The sequence below is a fragment of the Aegilops tauschii genome, chromosome 6 (assembly GCF_002575655.3).
Source record: "Aegilops tauschii subsp. strangulata cultivar AL8/78 chromosome 6, Aet v6.0, whole genome shotgun sequence".
Classification (NCBI taxonomy): Eukaryota; Viridiplantae; Streptophyta; class Magnoliopsida; order Poales; family Poaceae; genus Aegilops; species Aegilops tauschii.
In genome coordinates, this window is record NC_053040.3 from 71,061,513 (window position 1) to 71,077,072 (window position 15,560).

At 43.9% G+C, this 15,560-nt stretch overlaps 1 protein-coding gene across 1 annotated transcript; it reads left to right on the forward strand.

Annotated features, from left to right (window-relative positions):
• The first annotated feature begins 10,751 nt into the window (after positions 1 to 10,751).
• On the forward strand, positions 10,752 to 15,278 carry LOC109773533 (uncharacterized). Its single transcript, XM_020332222.4, has 8 exons — positions 10,752 to 11,869; positions 12,966 to 12,999; positions 13,128 to 13,319; positions 14,055 to 14,144; positions 14,231 to 14,296; positions 14,405 to 14,496; positions 14,592 to 14,639; positions 14,751 to 15,278. The coding sequence occupies exons 1-8, from the start codon at positions 11,487 to 11,489 to the stop codon at positions 14,866 to 14,868; spliced, it is 1,023 nt and encodes a 340-aa protein (XP_020187811.3). The 5' UTR covers positions 10,752 to 11,486; the 3' UTR covers positions 14,869 to 15,278.
• The last annotated feature ends 282 nt before the right edge of the window (positions 15,279 to 15,560 follow it).

Here is a 15,560-nt window from a genome sequence, read left to right on the forward strand (position 1 = left end):
AAAGTGAATTAGTTAGACATGGAAAACAATCACAGACAAAGTACGATTAGTAAAGTGTATTGTGACTACAAAGTCACACCTCCCCTCCTAGTTCTATACTCTCTCTGTTGCGGTATTACAAGGCCACCTCCTATTTTATATCTAATTTGACCATTAGTGCAACCAACAAAGCATGACCTACTACATACACAAAAGATATACCATTAGAAACTTCATTTGGATGTAGATCCGAGGTATCTTTTTGGTGGCATAATATAGATGTTAAGTTGGTCAAGTTAATAGCCAAAGTAACCGAAAATGAGAAACAAAATGGAGGAAGTAAGCCCCAAGCTCAACTTCACACTCAGTACACCGTCCAATAAAATGGGCTATACATGACTATCACTTTTCACAAATCTATTATTTTTTTAGACTGATTTATGCTTGTGGTTTCTCTCCTTTTCAAATGAGAACCTTAACCGGTCTCCTCTCGTCGATCTGAAGAAGAAGGCATTGAGTATCTCTAGGCTGCTCTAGAAATTCAACTTTTCTAAAATTAATCCGCATGCAAATGGGGTGACACACGAGATTGAGAAGTATAGTTTCGATAGTAGGTGTGATGGTGATCTTCTTACTAGCTTTCCTCCCTGCATGGCATGTGTTGTAACCAATGATTGTTATAAGTTTTTAATTAATTCATGTATGTGGTGTTTTTCCAAAAAAAAAAATTAGAGCAGGTAAGGAAGACTATTTATGGTAAGCCTCATTCTCACCGCCAAACGTACATTGTCGACTCGATCTACTCGCGCGTTGTCTTAAAGGAGGTCTTAATGCTCAATCTTCCTTGTTAACCATTTGTGGATCACTACATATTACTATTATAGTTCTATGGCCTCTTTAGTTTGCAGAATTCTTTTTTGTTTTGCGAAAGTTAGGTATTCCAGAATTATGATTAGGAAAAACAACATATGGTCACAATTCATGTACATTTTATATTATATGGGATTTGGTTTGGTTTGTTCTATAGAAACTTAGTACAAACGAGTCCATCGAAATTTATAATTCTTTTTGTATCAAAAGAGACCCTTAAGATGTCAGCGAGTAAAAGGCGGTGTTGTTAGTTTGAACAGGATCGGCATCCTGCCAAAGGCACGAATTAAAGAGTTTGAACGTGTGTCCATTATTATTCGCTTTCCCTTTTGCACTGTTGACCAACGACCACGTTGCCATCGGGATCAGCAGCAAAAAGCCATCATATCGATCGGCCGTAGAGAATCCTGTCCAGGCCCTCCCTATAATAATTATTATTTTTCCATTGCTCTCTGTAATAATAATTTTATTCATGGCGCTCTATAATAATTAGACACTGAACAAAAACACACTAGTAGTACTAGACTAATACTAGTGCATGCATGCATATGCCCTACGATATGGATCAGCTGAGAGGGTGCTTGGATACGTTTTAGTCTCATGACAAAAAGTAGTGGGACTAAAACTTGCTAGCCTCACCCATGCTTGGATCCAAATACTAAAGAGACTAAAATTAAGTTAATGAGCATTTATTATCCTCCAAACCCTCCAATCCAGAACTCGCATGTGTTAAAAGAGAAGAGTTAAATAAGGAGAGAGAGGACTAATCCACATTTTAGTAGGGGTACCCTGACTAAAAAGTTTTAGTCTCAAGACTAGTTTTAGCCCCTCTTTAGTCAGAGGTGCTTGGAACTTTAGCCTCTTAAAGAGACTATTTTTAGTCAGACTAAAATAAGTACCTTGAATCCAAGCATCCTCTGAGCTGATTGTGGTCGTCATCATGGCAATCGCCACCATGCATGATACTCGTACGTACGTCCATTCCCGATCAATTATTTGTTAAGTGCGACTAATTTAGTTGTTAAAAACACTTGGCCGGTGATGATCTTTCCACACAACCAAATGCACGAAAATTATCCGAAGCGTGACTAGCAGCTGCCCGTGTCACATGCTAAGCTAACTAGCATTTTTCTTATAATATAAGCTAACTAGGATTTTTTTTTTAAATTCATAGACAGAGAAACCACCTACTTCTACTAGTAGCAATATTTAATTGAGCAATAATCGTGCCCTAGCCATGCATGGCCACCTCTTGCCTCTCAACTAATACACGAAATTCCCAGCGGTTCCACTGCACGTGGGCACATGCAAGCGAGAGTACGTGTTATCCTATTCTAATATTTTGTAGATGCAATAAGAATGTTGTTACTACTTCTATTATCTTAGCTGGGCTAGCTAGGATAGGAACAGAAGGAATCATGATGGCGCAAACGACCCCTGTACGTCCTTGCTGTTTCCGGCTGCGTATCCACCCCGTCCGTCAGCAGTGTGCTCGAAAGGAGAGGTATTCATTGGGCAATCACGCCACCCTCGCCCTGCTCTGCTCCCAAATCCCAACTGCTCATGCCGGCCTCAAGTATCTTCCTTTCTTCTTTTGCGAGGACAAGAATATCTGTCCGATTCTGAATCCTCTCGCCGTGATTATAAAATACTAAAAACACCATGGATCAGTTCATCGTCGCCATCATTATTATGTTAAGGGTCTCGTTAGCTAATGCTATTTCGAGTCCGGTCGATATGCATGACGGAGCTTCTCCATTTTTGTCAGACAAAACGCTAAAATCACACTAGTAGAAAAAGGGTCAAATGTGAAGCACATTAGTGCCCGTTTGATTTGAGCCGGCACTAATGTGTCCATTAGTGCCGGTTCCAACGGCTAGGCGGGCGGAGATCATTATTACCGGTTCATGAGCAACCTTTTGTATCGGTACACGAACCGGTACTAATGATGCTGCGTCAGGCTGTGGTTAGGCTGGGGCCCACGGACACCTTTAATACCGGTTCGTGCCATTAACCGGTACTATAGTTGCTTAGTAAGCTGTTTTTTAGTCCCACCTCGCGAAGAGAGAGGCACTAGGAGCGGTTTATAAGCCCTGAGTGCAGAGACGATGAAGGAGAGGCGTAATGCTCATCTGCACGTTGCTTAGCTTTAAGCCTTGAGGAATAGTGTAGACTGCACGGAGCTATGTGCAGCGCAGTTTGCACTATTCCGAAAGGCTTGAAGCTAATTAACGAGCATTGTGCCCCTTTTTTTATCTTTAATAACTTATTACAACTCCGGACTTCTTGTGTTACGGCAAAAACTGGACGCACTTCGTGTACAAACTGGACAATCTCTTTCGAAGTATCAGCGTTTCTGACCAGAACTCATCTGTTACATGGGCACTTCATTTTTTTTAACTTATTACAACTCCAGACTTTTTTGCGTTCCGTACACACCATTCAAAGCGACGTCATCAATTTCCAACACGTTCTGACATCATTTGCTGTTTTTCAGTCATTTGAACTCCAGCCTATTTTTGCATCAGTATGCATCATTCAAAGCGACGTCATCAATTTTCAACACGTTCTGACATCATTTGCTGTTTTTCAGTCATTTACCGATTTGTTTAGAGAGCTAAATGACGGTGAAATTGAAAATCACTACAAAATGAATTCTGAAAATGTTGAAACTTGGCATGGTATCATCATTTCGCCCGCATAGCATGTGCAAAAGAGTAGAGAGGGTCACGGCGAAAACTGGACGTACCTCGTGTACAAACTGGACAATCTCTTTCGGAGTATCAGGGTTTCGGACGAGAACTCATCTGTTACACGGGCACTTCAATGTTTTTTAAACTTATTTGAACTCCAGCCTATTTTTGCGTTCAGTATGCATCTTTCAAAGCGACGTCATCAATTTCCAACACGTTCTGACATCATTTGCTGTTTTTCAGTCATTTACCGATTTGTTTAGAGAGCTAAATGACGGTGAAATTGAAAATCACTACAAAATGAATTCTGAAAATGTTGAAACTTGGCATGGTATCATCATTTCGCCCGCATAGCATGTGCAAAAGAGTAGAGAAGGTCACGGCGAAAACTGGACGTACCTCGTGTACAAACTGGACAATCTCTTTCGGAGTATCAGGGTTTCGGACGAGAACTCATCTGTTACACGGGCACTTCAATGTTTTTTAAACTTATTTGAACTCCAGCCTATTTTTGCGTTCAGTATGCATCTTTCAAAGCGACGTCATCAATTTCCAACACGTTCTGACATCATTTGCTGTTTTTCAGTCATTTACCGATTTGTTTAGAAAGCTAAATGACGGTGAAATTGAAAATCACTACAAAATGAACTCTGAAAATGTTGGAACTTGGCATGGTATCATCATTTCGCCCGCATAGGATGTGCAAAAGAGTAGAGAGCGTCACGGCGAAAACTGGACGCACCTCGTGTACAAACTGGTCAATCTCTTTTGGAGTATCAGGGTTTCGGACGAGAACTCATCTGTTACACGGGCACTTTAATGTTTTTTAAACTTATTTGAACTCCAGCCTATTTTTGCGTTCAGTATGCATCATTCAAAGCGACGTCATCAATTTCCAACACGTTCTGACATCATTTGCTGTTTTTCAGTCATTTACCGTTTTGTTTAGAGAGCTAAATGACGGTGAAATTGAAAATCACTACAAAATGAACTCTGAAAATGTTGGAACTTGGCATGGTATCATCATTTCGCCCGCATAGCATGTGCAAAAGAGTAGAGAGGGTCACGGCGAAAACAGGACGCACCTCGTGTACAAACTGGACAATCTCTTTCGGAGTATCAGGGTTTCGGACGAGAACTCGCCGGTTACACGGGCACTTCAATGTTCTTTAAACTTATTTGAACTCCAGCCAATTTTTGCGTTCAGTATGCATCATTCAAAGCGACGTCATCAATTTCCAACACATTCTGACATCATTTGCTGTTTTTCAGTCATTTACCGATTTGTTTAGAGAGCTAAATGACGGTGAAATTGAAAATCACTACAAAATGAACTCTGAAAATGTTGGAACTTGGCATGGTATCATCATTTCGCCCGCATAGCATGCGCAAAAGAGTAGAGAGGGTCACGGCGAAAACTGGACGCACCTCGTGTACAAACTGAACAATCTCTTTCGGAGTATCAGGGTTTTGGATGAGAACTCATCTGTTACATGGGCACTTCAATGTTTTTTAAACTTATTTGAACCCCAGCCTATTTTTGCATTCAGTATTCATCATTCAAAGCGACGTCATCAATTTCCAGCACGTTCTGACATCATTTGCTGTTTTTCAGTCATTTACCGATTTGTTTAGAGAGCTAAATGACGGTGAAATTGAAAATCACTACAAAATGAACTCTGAAAATGTTGGAACTTGGCATGGTATCATCATTTCGCCCGCATAGCATGCGCAAAAGAGTAGAGAGGGTCACGGCGAAAACTGGACGCACCTCGTGTACAAACTGAACAATCTCTTTCGGAGTATCAGGGTTTTGGATGAGAACTCATCTGTTACATGGGCACTTCAATGTTTTTTAAACTTATTTGAACCCCAGCCTATTTTTGCATTCAGTATTCATCATTCAAAGCGACGTCATCAATTTCCAGCACGTTCTGACATCATTTGCTGTTTTTCAGTCATTTACCGATTTGTTTAGAGAGCTAAATGACGGTGAAATTGAAAATCACTACAAAATGAACTCTGAAAATGTTGGAACTTGGCATGGTATCATCATTTCGCCCGCATAGCATGTGCAAAAGAGTAGACAGGGTCACGGCGAAAACTGGACGCACCTCGTGTACAAACTGGACAATCTCTTTCGGAGTATCAGGGTTTCGGACGAGAACGCATCTGTTACACGGGCACTTCAATGTTTTTTAAACTTATTTGAACTCCAGCCTATTTTTGCGTTCAGTATGCATCATTCAAAGCGACGTCATCAATTTCCAACACGTTCTGACATCATTTGCTGTTTTTCAGTCATTTGCCGATTTGTTTAGAGAGCTAAATGACGGTGAAATTGAAAATCAGTACAAAATGAATAACAGAAAATAAATAATGCAGAAAAGAAAAAAACTATATAATTTTTTTATATTCACAAAGAAACTAAATACAGCAAAAAAAATTACTCGGAAATAAATAGAAGACAATTATATAAAAAATTGTTGGGGCGCTGCCCGCTGGGCCTGCCAACCCTAGGGTTTGCAAATACAGGCCCAGAAGAGCCAGCAGGCTCAACGGGCAGCGCGCCAGATTAGGCCCAGAAGCCTGTTATAGAGAGGAGTTCGAGATAGCAGCCGCGCCGGGGCTTTTAAACTGGTGCGGGCGCCCCTCGGGTAGCAAGGTGGGACTAAACTTGCCCGCACCGCTCCTGCGCTAGCGCACACCTTTAGTACCGGGTCGTGGCTCCAACCGGTACTAAAGGCCCCCCTTTAGTACCGGTTGGAGCCATGAACCGGTACTAAAGGGCGAAAATTGGCTTTTAGTACCGGTTGGTGGCTCCAACCGGTACTAAAGGCCCCTCCTATATATATGGCACTTACGAAAAATTCAGTTTCATCGACCACCACTTTTTCTCCAACTACTTCGCGCGACATCGCCGCCCCCACCGCGCGCCGTCGCCCCCGCCGCCCGTCGTCGCCGTCGCCCTCACCGCCCGTCGGCGCCGTCACCGCCGTCTCCCCCGCCGCCCGTCGCCGCCGCCCCGTACCACGTCGCAGCCTCGATCGCGCCGTCGCCCCCCGGCCTGCCGCTCGTCGTCGCGCCGTCCCCGTCGCATCGCCGTCTCGCGCCGCCGCCCGTATGCCGCCGCCTCCCGCTCGTACGCACACACACATACACACACACATACACACACACATATTGTTTTTACTTATTTTCTGTTTTCTGTTGTTTAGATTAATGTTAGATAAATTACGTAGATAAGAATGTTAGAATGTTAATGTTAGATGAATTATATGGAAAAGATGTTAAATATTAATGTCAATTTTAGATGAATTAGCTAGATATTAATTAGGTATATATATATGAGATTTGAACTAGTTGAATTAATATAACTAGTTTATTTTTAGTATGAAAATCAATAGAACAAGTTTATTTTTAGTAAGAAAATTTAGGTATATGAGATTATTTAAACTAGTTGAATTAATATAACTAGTTTATTTTTAGTAAATGCTTAGTTGAACTAGTTGAATTAGTAGAACTACTTTATTTTTAGTAAGAAAATTTAGGTATATGAGATTTGATGATCTAATTAAAATATTACTATATATATAGATACTTTATATATTTTAGTAAGAAAATTAATAGAACTAGTTTATTTTTAGTAAATTCTTAGTTGAATTAGTTGAATTAATAGAACTAGTTTAGTTTTTAGTAAGAAAATTTAGATATCTGAGATTTGATGATCTAATTAAAATATTACTATATGGAACTAGCTACTTTATTTTAGTAAGAAAATTAATAAAACACGTTTATTTTTATTAAATGCTTAGTTGAATTAGTTGAATTAATAGAACTAGTTGAACTAATAGAAGTAGTTGAATTAGTCTAATTAGTTGAATTATTGGAACTAGTAAGTGTTTAATGTTTCACCTATATGAACATAGGAAATGTCGTCTGACGACGAAAAAGATTTCATTAAGTGCGAATTCTGTGAAGACCAGCGCGGCCTGTGCGACAGAAATTTCCTTGTTGATGATAGGCGCTTTAGCATCATGCTGGATGAGAACTTCGAAGTGGATACAGTAAGTCACAACGACAAGTCTTTTTTCATAATTAAGCATGACTTATATATGCTTCATTTGCTTCAACTTATAATTTTAAATTTTCACTATTCTACTAGCGCATCCCCTGCCATGCAAGAATTTTTGTCTTGGATAAGATAGGTTTCAATGTTATGGAAACTATGGAGGTAAAGAGAGTTTACCTTAAGACCGAGCATGGTTATACTTTCAACGTCAAATTATACAATGCAGATACGTACACCTATTTTGAATGCAAAACTTGGCAAGCACTATGCAAGGCTTATGCATTTGAGCGTGATATGGTTATCACCTTTGATATTCGTTCGGAAGATGATATTGAAGGTAATAGAGACATCTGGGTCGATGTGCAGACGCCTCCAGTTCTACCATTATGTGAGTTTCTCAACCATATTTATGTCTTTGATATTGTTTATTCAAAAATAGTTCACAACTAATTTCTATTGACAACTTATTTCCATTCAAGCAAACATGTCCGGCGCTTGGTAGACAGGACCTACTACTGTCCCGGAGCTGAACTAAACTGCGAGGAGATAAGTCATTATGTTTCATGGCTTGAGGATCTTGATGCTGTTAAGAGAAATCATTTTCCTGAATTTGAAAATCTTAGTACTCAAAACGTGCGACCAATAGTGATCGTATTGAACTACGGTCACATGTATTTTGGAAAGATGGTAAGATTTTTACTATTAGTTCTTAGTGCATCTTTTGCATACATTATTTTTCAAGCTAAACTTTCATTGCTAAGTATATTAATTACTATACGATGTTCTTCAACAGGGACTCTCGATGACAGTTGTGCCTCAGTGGATCGAGACTAAAGGTCGCATGTCAATTGTTAGCTTATGGCCAAGATATCCTACAGTGCACATGAGTGCATTCAGGATTTCTGAAAGCGATGAATGCTTAATAGTGAAAGATTGGAGCAAAATTGTTAACGATCGCAGAGAAGTACTAGGGGGCAGCAATCAGAAGCGCATCCCATGATTAGGAGACAGGTTCATCTGCATGCTCCAATATGATGAATCAGGAGAGTTATACATGTTCTATGCTATTTTACCTGAGAGAGAGAGCAGCAGGAGTGATTTAGCTTGTTATCATGCTCTTAGTACTTGTTGTCCTCTCATGCGTGTCCGTGTTCTTCGTCCTGAACTTAATCTCAAAGAGTGATTTGCTTTTGTGGTGTTATGAACGCTTATAATATGATGATGATGAGTTATTATATCATTTATGAAAGAAACCGCATATTAGTTTCAACTGGATGGATCCTAGCTAAGTGATCAAGTATATGCCATATCCATATTACTTAGATCACTAAGTGACCAAGTATATGCCATATCCATATTACTTAGATCACTAAAGTGATCAAGTAATATGGATATGGCATATACTTGATCACTTAGCTAGGATGCACATGCATCCAGTCGAAACTAATCTGCGGTACTTTCACCTAATGATTTAACAACTCATTATAATGTAAAACAATCACTAAATTAAATTGAAAACACAAAACTAAAGGAAAAATAAAAATTAAAACCAAAACACACCCAAACATTTAGTACCGGTTGGTGTTACCAACCGGTACTAATGTCCTACACGCACCCGGGCCTGGCTCGTGCCACGTGGTGGCACGTTAGCGCCGGTTCGTGCCAAACCGGTACTAAGGTGGGGGGGGGGGGGGATTTAGTCTCCACTCCATAGTGCCGGTTGCAGAACCGGCACTAAAGGCCCTTACGAACCGGTGATAAAGGCCGGTTCTGCACTAGTGTGATCAGATCGATGGTGCTATAAACATAGCTAGCTAGCTCTGCTGCATGCCTCATGGATGGAGGAGAAGAATAGTATGGTGCCAAACCGTGTGATTTATCTCTCCATAGTTGAGCATATTCCAAACCTTGGGCGGCAAGGTACGTACCAGCTCAGCCGCAACATTGCCGAAGAAGCCAGCCACCTTTCCGCGACCCTAGCTTCCTCTGCAAAACGGACCGACTTGTATTCTTGAGCGAGAGATGCCAAACCCAAACCTCCCCGCTGCATCCTGCATGCGTACCACCATTTGTAAGGGGAGGTTCTTGGAACCGACCGACATCGGCCGACACGTTGTTGGTGCTGCAGTGCACTCCCATGCAGCTTGCAAACATGCACGAGGCACGCAATACATGTACACACTTTTTCTCTTGGTGTAAATCGATGAGAATCGCTCGATCGCCTCTGCATGCATAAATGCTTGTTCATTCGACGTGAGCAGACACAAGTATTTCGATGATTCTTTCGGAAACTAAAAATGTTACCGACGATAAAAGCGATTTATCTATCTTCGGAGCGAGCATCGTTCTACAGGAGAACCCCTTTCCTTCGCTGGAGAACAGCTGTGGGAGGACTAGTCACCGCACAGTCTTCCGGTGACCGGTGCGTGCGTACGAACAGTGTGAAAATCACAAAAAGCAAACTGTTTGCGCGCGTAAAAAACGAGAGAAACAAAAGGAAAAGAAAAGAAAAAAAAAGGAGACCATGGCTACATAGGCTAGCCGTGTCGGTCACCGCCAGGGAGATTTTTTCCCCGATGGACGACTTTGGTCTCCTTCCCTCCCTCGACCAAAAGCAAAGCCTCGCAGGCAGGACAGGACTGCACTGCGGTGCGCTGCGAGAGACACAGCACGCCACAGTGGCTGACCCTGGTCAATGACAAAAGCGTCTGCACTGTCCACAGCGATGGCCGTGACCATGGCGTCGGCGTCGCGTTGGCCCCCCTCACAAGGAAAGGAAAGCCGGCCAGCGAGCTCGGTTCGGTTTTACTTTACTTTACCCCTCCTCCAAACCACACACTCTGACACAGCCAGCTTAGCAAGGAACAGAGATAGAGAGAGTGGGTTCTACAACAGTGGATTGGTAATAAAGGACATCAATTTTACTACCTCCGTACCAAAATACTTGTAGCTAGGGAAACTAGAGTAGTTAACAATGGCGTGTGCCGTGCCCCCATCCCATTTCATTTCATGGGGTACGACCCGGTGAGGTGGGGTGCGTAGGAAGGATGAGGAGGATGGATAAGCAAGCGCCGTAGATGCCCTCGCTGTCGACGCGTTGCACGTATATATATATCTACCCCACGAAGAAGAAGAACAAGATCGATCGATCTCATTCCCCTCCCCTACCCTTCCCCTCCGCTCCGGTGCAAAGGAAAGGAAAGGGTGGAAGCAAGAAACAAGGCATCTCATTCCCCCAGCACCAGCCCCACACCTCGCCACCTTGCCGCCCTCCCCTCCCTCCTCCTCTGTTCTTCTTCTTCCTCTTCACCTTTATCTCCCCCTCCCCCCGCGTCCAAGAATCTATCTCCCTTCCATTAATTCCCTCCTCACATTCCCCTTCCTTGCGTGCACACGCGGTTTGGTAGATTTGCCAGAGCGGCACTGGTACACAGATTGTTTGTTCGTTTCTTCCATGGTCGGTTGCCTCTTTGAGTGAGTGAGCAAGCGAGAGGGGCGAAGAAGAAGAGGACGGGGACAAGCACATCTATCCTGTGACTCCAAGCTTGGCATCTCCCCACTCCCACACTGTTTCTTCTTCCCATCCCCTGCCCTGCCCTCCCCCCGCATGCCACTCGCGTGCCGCCCCAGTCCGTTGGTTGGTTGCAACGACGCCTCCTCCTCCTGCCGCATTGTGCCCACCCTTCGTCTTCTTTAGCCTGAGCCCGGACGCGCACATACCAGAGAGAGAGACACGCACAAGCAGAGCGCCGCTCTGCGACCCCGCATTGCCCCAAGAAACGCGCGCCGCGGAGATTGCGTCCCTCCCCTCCTCGCTCCGGCAGGCGGCAGCGCATGCCCGCCGCGACGGGCTGACGGCGGCGCAGTCGGCGATGCGGTTCACGGCGGGGGGCTCGTCGACGCGGTCGTGGCAGCCCAAGCCGACGGCGGACACCACGGACCTGCGCTTCTGGCTGACCTGGCGGGTGGCGGTGTGCGCGCTCTGGGTGCTCTGCTGCGTCGCCGCCGCCGCCTACCTCATCTGGCGCCACGAGGGACCCCGCGCGCACCGCCGCCCCGGCGCCGCCAAGCAGGACACGGCGCGGCGAAGGCCGGACGGGCTGCTGTACGACGACGAGGCGTGGCGGCCGTGCCTCCGCGACATCCACCCGGCCTGGCTGCTCGCCTACAGGCTCGTCTCCTTCTTCGTCCTCTTCAGCCTCCTCATCGTCATCGTCATCTCCGACGGCGGCAACATCTTCTACTACTACACCCAGTAAGCCTTCCTTCCTCCACCAACCCACCACCATCATCTTTTTTTACTCTGTTTCCGAAGAAAGATTTTTTTACTTGGGTCGGGTGATGCTTTTTTGAGAGGTTATTACTCGGGTGATGATTGGCTGCAGATGCAAAGTTGGGTTAAAGGTTTATGCTTTGGCATTTCCCATTTATTTAGGTGATTAAAATCCTTCAGGCTGTAAATATTAACTGGAGTGGCAGCCAGCAATGTATGTGGTGTGCCCAGCAGCAACTTTGGCATCTGTTCTCTCTTGTTGTGAATTTGAATTTTATCTCAGGGGAAGGGAATAAAGGGAGGCTTCTTCTCATGATTACATCAACTACTGATCTTTGACATGTTTCCTCAATAAACTAAGAGCAGTCAGAATCTGCAAAAATTTGCTTGCATTGATATTGATCTTCTGTGCACAACTGATGGCTGGCAGAAGTTTGCTAGTAGTACCTAGCTTCCACAGCAAGCCACTCCACAACTGTTGGGTTTCGTTTCATTTTTCAGTTGTACATTTTTTGGGGTATTAAGGCAGTTTAGAGTTAGTTTTATTCATGAGGCAGTACTTCATTTTAATATTTTGAAAGGGCCTCTCACAGGACCAATCTCACAACCAAACATAAGCAGGACAGTGTTGAGTTTCATTTCCACTGGTATTTATTTTGGGGCATCAATGCATTTTAGAGATAGTCTTGATGGATGCAGTGCTTCAATTTAATAATCAGTAAGGACCTTCTAGTACATGCTTTGTCAAGCACATTAAGGGAACAATCTTTTTTGTGCAGTACAATATCACACAAGCAGGGCAGTGATGTGGGAATACCTGTTCCATTGAGGATTTCTGACACCAGATTAGTTTAGCAGCCCCATTTTGATACCATTACTTTTCTGGGGGGCAAATCTCCAGTGTGCTTTTCTTTTCCTCCAAAGGAAAAGAAAATGTGGTGTGTAACTGGTTGGTAGCATCAAAGCTGTCTGCAAAGCTGTGATACTACATGCTGGTGTCTGTGACCCTGCTCTCAGTAAGCAGCATTTGTCCCTAGCTTGCACGTACTAAGTGGTTGTTCAACTGTCTATCACGCAGGTGGACCTTCATTCTGGTGACGGTTTACTTCGGGGTAAGCGAAAATAGTCTGTCTCCTCGCTGATTTCTTGGTGCACAATGATGGGTGTCCCCACGACCTCTATCAGTGTCCTCACAGTCCTTATCTGAAAAAGACCATATGCTGTTCTGTGAATTCCTCAGCTTGCGACGACGCTTTCGATCTACGGGTGCAGCAAGTTCGCCGCGTGCAATGCCGTGGCGGCGATGTCCGACGCCGAGCAGGGTCCCTACGCCGTCCACGGGGCCGCCCCGAAGCCGATCGTCGACGGGGAGGACGACGGCACGAGGGAGGTCGCCGGGTTCTGGGGGTACCTGCTGCAGATCATCTATCAGGTAAAAGAGGTTTTTTCATGCCACCCGTAAACTTTGAAATGTTTGGCCAACATGGAGCCTCTTTCCAGATTTCATATTGGAGAGGGACATCTGCACTGACATCACATCTTCATTGCATTTGCACTTGCATGGAGGGGTGGTCTCAGTTTTGCTTTTCAGGTGCAATTATTAGTGCTCCTGGGCAGTTAACATCATGCACCAGAAACTAAAGTGTGTTTATAATGTGCTCTGCTGAATTGGATTCCTGTGCGTCAAAGATCAGGATGTGACCACATACTAGCATCTTTGTCTGGCAGATCCTACATGAGCCACCTTCTTGGTTGTTGGGCTGGACCCAAATGCCCAATCTCTTAGTAGTTCCTTGCACCTGAAGGCCTTGCTTGATCACCTTTCTTTACCCCGTATCTCAAGTGCAGGGCTGGCTTTTTTAGCTGTAGCATCAGGAATAAAGACAATTTTTTGTTTATTTATCTCTGTTTATTGATTTGCTAGGCCTGACTGTATCAGAATTAAGACTGGACATCTCTCTAGGCTTGGATAAATTATAGACAAGGGGTAGTAGATATTTCCACTGATAATAACCATAGCTACAGCTTCCAGTGAAGTTCCAGTAGAAAAATGGGGGAAAACATATTACAACAAGTGATAATTGGCAGCTTATGCAAGACAGTTTTTACCATTTTAATAACAATTCACCAAACAAGTATTCTGACGTCTCCAGCTCTGTTGGCACAGACAAATGCAGGAGCTGTGATGCTTACAGACTGCGTCTTCTGGTTCATCATTTTCCCATTCCTCACCGTAAAAGATTACAGTATGAATTTTGTAAGTGTGTTTGTCAATTTCTTGGCTTTTGTGTTCATCATCTGATGGATGCTAATCAGTTTGCTAACTTGATCCTTGTCTGACAGCTACTGATAGGAATGCACTCGGTCAACGCTGTTTTCCTGCTCGGCGAAGCATCGCTAAATAGCCTGGTAAGTGGATGAACACTGAACTTGATCACCAAATCTAAGTTGATGCATGGTTTTTATACAGTTTTATTATTCACCGCATCTGATTTCAACTTCACACAACTTTTACAGCGCTTCCCGTGGTTCCGGATCGCGTATTTCTTCCTTTATACGGCGCTTTACGTTGTTTTCCAGTGGATCGTCCATGCATCTACTCCAACCTGGTAAAATCCCCAGCTTCCATTCCCTCCCTAGAGCAGAAATACTGTCTGCATATTTTCCTTTTGTCACTGAATGTATGTCATGTGAATTCTGGCAGGTGGCCCTACCCGTTCCTCGACCTCTCGTCTAATCTGGCGCCTTTGTGGTAATTCCATTTACCACCCTATAACAGCAATTATTTCCCTTCCATGTTTGACGTAGATTTTATTAACTGAACTATGTGTGATCACAAGCTGAGCCTGAACCTATTGCGCAGGTACTTTGCGGTCGCGTTCATGCAACTGCCATGCTACTTGATCTTCAGACTGGTGATGAACCTGAAACACCACCTTCTCGCCAAGCATTTCCCGGATAGCATGGTCCTAGGATACTAGCATCGGTGAACAAACATCCATGCCGGTCTTCTTCCTTCGACCCTCCACGCGAAAAAAGGCGGTGCGAATCGGCAGGAAGAACGACAACCGGACAATGGCGGCGTGGCAGTAAATCGGGTGGTGTGGCAGTAGATTGTTTGCGAGAAATCTTAGTTTCTTACGCATTTGCGCGCCTCTCCTGCAAAAAAAGGGGATAGGGGAGCGTGCACGTGCCTTTTATACGGGTATAGTTTCGTGACGGTAAATCGGGGGTCACGGGTGATCAGAGTTTTTGCAGTAACTGGGAGTGAAAGGAGAAAACCAAAGAAGAATGTGTACATATACCTACCGCTTGGTTGATTGGTTGGTGAAATGGAGATATTGTTGGCTAATTGATTTAGTACTAGTAGTACATAACTTGTTTTGGAGTAGATGGACTGACTGGTCATCATGAATTTACGTATGTGGCTAATGTAATCTCGTCGCGGTTGCATGCTGTCCTTATATATAAACCAATGGGCTGGAAATAGGACCCTTAAAATGAGGACAAAGCTTGTGAACTGGAAATGGAACGCTGGAAGCGGGGGGCACAAGCTATATCTATTGATGTGCTTCTGTCTGTGATTTTGCGCTCTTATCGGAACAGACACAAAAACCGGCTTGTTAGGAAGAATCTTGCGACGAAAAAGGTGGTTTCCTGGCCTACGTACGTA

What these genes read in the sequence shown, in the direction of transcription:
- LOC109773533 (XM_020332222.4), top strand. Translation starts at nt 11,487, where the DNA reads ATGCGGTTCACGGCGGGGGGCTCGTCGACGCGGTCGTGGCAGCCCAAG. An exon ending in ATCTTCTACTACTACACCCA is followed by an intron (nt 11,870 to 12,965) that starts GTAAGCCTTCCT and finishes TCTATCACGCAG; the next exon opens with GTGGACCTTCATTCTGGTGA. An exon ending in TCTAATCTGGCGCCTTTGTG is followed by an intron (nt 14,640 to 14,750) that starts GTAATTCCATTT and finishes CCTATTGCGCAG; the next exon opens with GTACTTTGCGGTCGCGTTCA.